At 29.8% G+C, this 6,063-nt stretch overlaps 1 protein-coding gene across 1 annotated transcript; it reads right to left on the reverse strand.

Moving 5' to 3' along the window:
• Window positions 1–674: 674 nt before the first annotated feature.
• Window positions 675–1,759, reverse strand: LOC135929469 (craniofacial development protein 2-like). Its single transcript, XM_065466107.1, has 2 exons — window positions 1,408–1,759; window positions 675–796 (listed from the first exon to the last, which is right to left on the reverse strand). The coding sequence occupies exons 1-2, from the start codon at window positions 1,757–1,759 to the stop codon at window positions 675–677; spliced, it is 474 nt and encodes a 157-aa protein (XP_065322179.1).
• Between the last annotated feature and the right edge of the window lie 4,304 nt (window positions 1,760–6,063).

The following is a 6,063-nucleotide window of genomic DNA, read 5'->3' on the forward strand; positions in this document are numbered from 1 at the left end:
GTAGCGCTCACCAGATAAGTTTTTTTAGGATTCTATAAGCCTTTTCTAAATCAAGAAAGACCATGTGTAGCTTTTTGTTCTCCTTGTATTTTTCACTCATTTGCCTAATTGCGTGGATAGCATCGGTTGTTGATCTTCCAGGCATAAAGCCAAACTGAGTCTCTCCTATTTCGATTATATCTCTTTATCTTTTTTCTATTATTTTTTCGTATAGTTTTAGACAGTGTGACATTAGTTTTATGCCCCTGTAATTTTGACAATTGTGTGGATCCCCTTTATTTTTGAAGATAGGAACTAGATAGCTCTGCTTCCATTTTTGGGGAATCTCTTCATTTCCAAGTATTTTATTGTACAGAATAATGAGGAGATGTATTCCATCATCTCCTAGTGCTTTAAGACTTTCTATTGGAATATCGTCTAGAGCCCTAGCTTTTTTGTTTTACACATGCTTGAGGCATGTGATTATTTCTTGTTCTGTAATAGGTTGTACAAGGTTTTGACATGGGGAGTGTTCGATTAGATGTAGTATGTGGGTATTAAAGTTGAGAAGCTTCTAAAATATTCTTTCCATCTATTCATTATTTATTTTTCCTTTATTATCAATTTCCCATCTTTATTTTTGATTACTTTCGGAGATCCGTTTATATCTCTAGAGTTCTTTTCTCGCTGTTTGGCTAATCTGTATATTTTATTTTACCCTTTAGATCTTCGTACATGTCATCGTATGCCATAGATTTGGCCCTAGCCACCACCTTTTTAGCTATTCTCTTATATTTTTTGTAATTAGTCTTGTCATCTGGATTTTTGGATTTGTACCATATTTTATTAAGGGCTTTTTTCTCCTGTATAGTGGTTTGTACCTCTTCATTCCACCACCATAATTTTTGTATGATTTACTACCTCTCCTTGTCAAGCCTAGTGTCGATTTGACAGTGTCTATTAATCTGGATGAAAGGTCTGTCCACATTTTTTCACTGACTTGTGCGGAATCTATTGTTTCAATGTTTGCATTGATTGCAAAGGCATCTGTCTGTTTTTAATTTGCCCCATTTGATGCATGATATTTTATCTTGTTTTGAGTGGATTTATTTGAGATGTGTAAATCCATGACTAGTAGCTTGTGTTGCGCGGCGATATCTTCTCCTGGGATGACTTTGCAGTCTATTACATCTTTTAATCTTCTGCGAGAGATTAGCATGTAATCTATTTGTGTTTTCCTTGTACCACTTTCATATGTTATTAGATGACTGTCTTTTTTCCTATAGTAGGTGTTGATTAACGCAAGGTCGAAGGCTTGGGTAAATTTCAGTATATGCTCTTCTTCATCATTTCTTTCTCCATATCCAAAACCACCATGATGCCTTTTGTAGCTATCTCTTGCTTTCCCCACATGCGCATTTAAATCACCACCAATTATGACTAGGTCATTCTTAGAGATTTCCATTACAGCTTCATCAAGGATAGTTATAAAGTCATCTTTCTCTTCTGCCTTGCAACCCGTTTGAGGAGCGTATACTGAAAGGATGTGTAGTATTGATTGACCAATGCAGAGTTTTATCTTCATTAGTCTTTCAGAGATCCTTTTGACTTCTACTACTGAGGAGGTTAGATCTTGACTGAGAATGATGCCGACACCGTTCCTATTGCTAACAATTCCATTATAGTACAATTTATACTCATCTCCAATCATCAAAGTTTTCTTTCCCTTCCATTTCGTCTCTTGTATGCACGCTATATCAACTTTTCTCTTGTTCAACATTGATGCCAATTCTCTCTTCTCACCTTTAAGCGACCCAATATTTAAACTTGCTAATCTTGTCTTCTTTGCTTTGACTTTTACTTTACTTTACTTTTCACAAGATGGAGGTCTACACCCTGCGCGTCGCTTGGAGGAAACGCCCTAGCTTTCATATTCATATTTCCATTTGTTTCCTTCATTTTGTTTATTGGACAGGTATCCTTAGCACGCGGCTGTCCAGACCTGTCGGTGACTGGGATGTCATCTCTAAGCTTCGAAATTCATCATACCATATGTCTTTACACATCAGTTATTGAAGAAAAACTTGAAAGTTTTTATACTCCTTACCAGGATTGAACCTGCGTCCTTGTTCATACTTCTGTTTCCAAGCATACATCTAACCCATTAGGCCACCCCGGCTAATATAGGCTCTCATAAGTTACATAAATAAGAAAAATTTAGAGCTTAAAGCATTGATATTTGAATTTCTTTTAAAATGTGGTGGGGGGGGGGGTGGGTAAAAATTAAAGAATATTAGACACTAGCGAGAATATAATGAGTATAATTACAAAGAATATATTCAAGCCAATATCCGATTTGAAAATTTTGCATGCCATAAGTTTGTATACATTATTATGAAGCGGAAAATATTGAATGAATTCCCGTGATTACCAATTTAGAATTAAAATAATTAGGAGCCACGCGATTCGTGTGAATGTATCTTACCGAGCTCACTCCCCAATATTTTTTATGCATGACAACCTTACCGGATTAGAATTTTATTCTACAAGCTCTTTTACTTTGTCCACAATGGTAATTAGGATTAAGTTATCATTTGGAAAATATTACATTTATTCTACAAGTCGTTTTTTTTAAAATATATCAGAGCTATCAAGGGCCTTGGCCGGAGGGGCGGGCCGTATTTTAATTTTTTAAATATACCCAAGCTGTGTCTAAAATTCTTCTTTTTACAAAAAAATACGTTGGTCGGGTTTAAAAAAAATACCCGGATCATATATTTTAAAACCGAATTAAGTCGCCATTATAAGCTATGAAAATTTTAAAAATAAATGTAATAAAACTTTTCAAAATTAGGCGCAAAGGTGGATGGATTCTTCCTTAAACCCTGATACAATTTTGGCTCATTTCAGGTCTTGAAGCCATTATAAAATTAAAATGTTCTCCGCAAAACTTCTCTTGATATATGTCGTATATGTAAATACGTTTACATTTTATATTTTTTTTTTACGGGAAATGCCAATCAACCGATTAAAATAAGGTTGATTGGATATAAAATTAGATGTAATATTGTAGTTATATAATATAGATTTGATATTATAATTATTATTTTTTTTGGAATTAATTTGAAAAATTTTTTTCCTGATTTAACTTGAAAGCCACGTTAAAAGCATGACCTATTCTATCACCCTATAAAAAGATTCATTAAAAAATATTATTTTATAAGGAATAGGGGGGGGGGGGGTAAAATTTTGATGGGAAGGGGGGGGGAGGTAATATCGTCATTAGCTTAGGATGGTGTTTAGGTCCCTGAAGTAATTCCATACATGTTGATAAGAATTATTGATATTATCTTAAATAAAGATTTATTATTATTGACTTTTGAGTTATTTAAATTTTGGATTGTCATTTAGTTTTTCTTGGTTTTCTGATTTGTAATTTCGTATAATCTTTGATAGTTGTTTTTTTAGAAGGGTTGGGTTTAGTTTCGAGGATTTGTTTAGGTAGATTTTGTTTAGTTTGTGTTTTTAGGGTTTTTTTAATATAGAAAGAGATATATACTGTTTTGTAACAAATAATTAATTTCAATTATTATTTGTAAATAAATTTTTTTAATGATAATAAAGCGCCAACCTGCGGATTAACATTCATAAAATTAGGTTTTAAATTTGATTGAAGTTTTATTTCATTTTAACAGGTAAATGATTGTTTGATACAAACAAATTTTTTAAAATATTATTTATAAAAAATAAATTACTAATAATGATATAATATAAACTTATAAAAATTATCAAAAATTCGTTGTTAAATAACATCATAATTGAGGCATCAATTGATTACTATAAATGCTCATATTTTAATTAAAGTTAAAAGTTGATAACATTATGACATATTTTTCTTTGATATGATAATAAATGATAAAAATAATTTGAAAAATGAGTTTTAAAATTTTTAAAAAAATTGTGTTGTTTTTACAAACCCAAATCAGTTGCAAAATGCTTAAATCTAAGCTACTCACCAAAATATATGAAATTTGGAATATATATTTGATGAAGATACTGAAGAATTTAGAACATAATAATAAATCGTTTTTATTTAATATCAATTTTAGCAAGGCTGGGGTTTCATATACCCCAATGAAGTATCGAAGGGTTAAGCATTACTTGCTCATTAAATATAAAGATTTATTTTTATTCTACCTTACCCTTCAACTTCTAGAAACAAAGCAAATGAAAGAAAAAGACTAAGAGAATGTGGTGATACCTATATCAATATTAAAGGTGATTTGAAAAGAGTAAGGATGGTTCAGAATGATCATTCTAATAAATGTACATTTCAATAAAAAAGTTAAATCAGAGTAAAATTATTTATGATACTTTTTGGAGATTAGCTTAAGCTAAATAGCAAATTTATTGTTAGGCTTAGGACTCCATGTAAGAGAAGGATAAAAGATTCTTTAAATTATAAAAACTATTCATACTTATATATATTTAAAGTGGAGAATGTTAAAGTTAGAGTTTGAGATAATTTTTCTTACAAACACTTGTCATAGGTTATGAACATATTAGTTATTTCTTTAACAATTTATATCAAAATACTGGAAACAGGCAAAGAGATTCTTCAAAAAAGTACTTTAGGGGGGTGGGAGTCTCAATTATATATGATTTATATTCTAAAAAATGTGATGAATTATCATGAATTCCTGTTAAAGATCATTATATTACATATACATAGGTCAAATTCAAATAAATGCTTTTTACGCCAATATTAACTTTATGTTGTAATATATAATATTATAATGAATGTAATAATAAATTTCATAATATTTTAATTTATGCCACAATTAATGTTTGGTCATTTGTGGCAGAGTCTTATTCCGATTCATATACAATATTATTATTTTCTTTTATTTTTTAATCACTCTTAAGTTATAATATACTCTTACCAATTTTTCTATTGTAGAAGTCTTCAATCGATTTCTGTTTTTCGTATGAATATTTCCCTAAACCGACCAATTTCTTTCTGTAGAAGTCGAACTAGGAAATGTTAGTAAAATATTAGCCACTTCTCTTAATGTGCAAGGTGGGCAAAGCGCATTACACAAATTTCGTTTCTTATGGAAGTTACCACTTTCCACATATTTTGAATATTAAATATGCCGCTTTTAATTCTGAAAGCTTCATCAAATTCAGTATTATTAAAATGCTCCCCTTGATATTAGGAGTCCAATAAATAAACCGTATCGTGAGCATATGTATTTAGATCATTTTATTATTCTTTTTTTAAAACATAATTTATTTTGTTCAGATGCAAAAAATATAGAATCAGGGAAAGTAGTTTTGTCAAAAAGCTCTATTCGGTTGGATTTTAAAAAACGGTCCGATTAAGATTTTAACTAAAATAACATTAAGCGAGCTTAAAGATTTTGCTAACAGCTGGCAGAATGCTTGGACATCTTTTATCCAAATATCAATGACAATATCATTTTAGCTAACATCTTTCAAGCATCTCATTTTCTACGTGGACTAAAGTTCATTTATCCCTTTACACTTTCAACAATGAGGTAGCTAAAGGTTGGAGTAATAACTAAAAATTTTAAATTTTCGTCCAAAATTTTTTTTCATCTATATATATAATCCCAAAAAATGTCAATCAAATTTAGCCAATAGTTTTCTTTTAAATATTATTTGTCCAATCAAAATGATTATAGCAGTCACAGTCACAACTGTGACATTATATAGTCAATTATTTTACCTGATAATAGTCAATTATAATTTTGTTAATATATTATGTAATATTCTACTTCTTTATTAATTATTGGACGTTTGTCCTACTTAAATAGGGAGTGATTCTTAATAATATTTAATTAATATTAACAAATTCGGAAGTATTTAAGTTATGTTAAATTGTAGTTTTAATCTCCATGATATTTAGCGCCATCTATAATATTATATTTTATTTTAAATAGCATTATATTTCTAAGTTGAAAAGTAAATATTTTGTCTTAATTGATGTCAAATATAATGTTCTTTCTATATATCTATAATTTATCTATCTATCTATCATAGCAATTTTAAGCCAATTTA

The sequence above is a fragment of the Gordionus sp. m RMFG-2023 genome, chromosome 1 (genome assembly GCF_954871325.1).
Source record: "Gordionus sp. m RMFG-2023 chromosome 1, tfGorSpeb1-WG-v2, whole genome shotgun sequence".
NCBI lineage: Eukaryota > Metazoa > Nematomorpha > Gordioida > Chordodea > Parachordodidae > Gordionus > Gordionus sp. m RMFG-2023.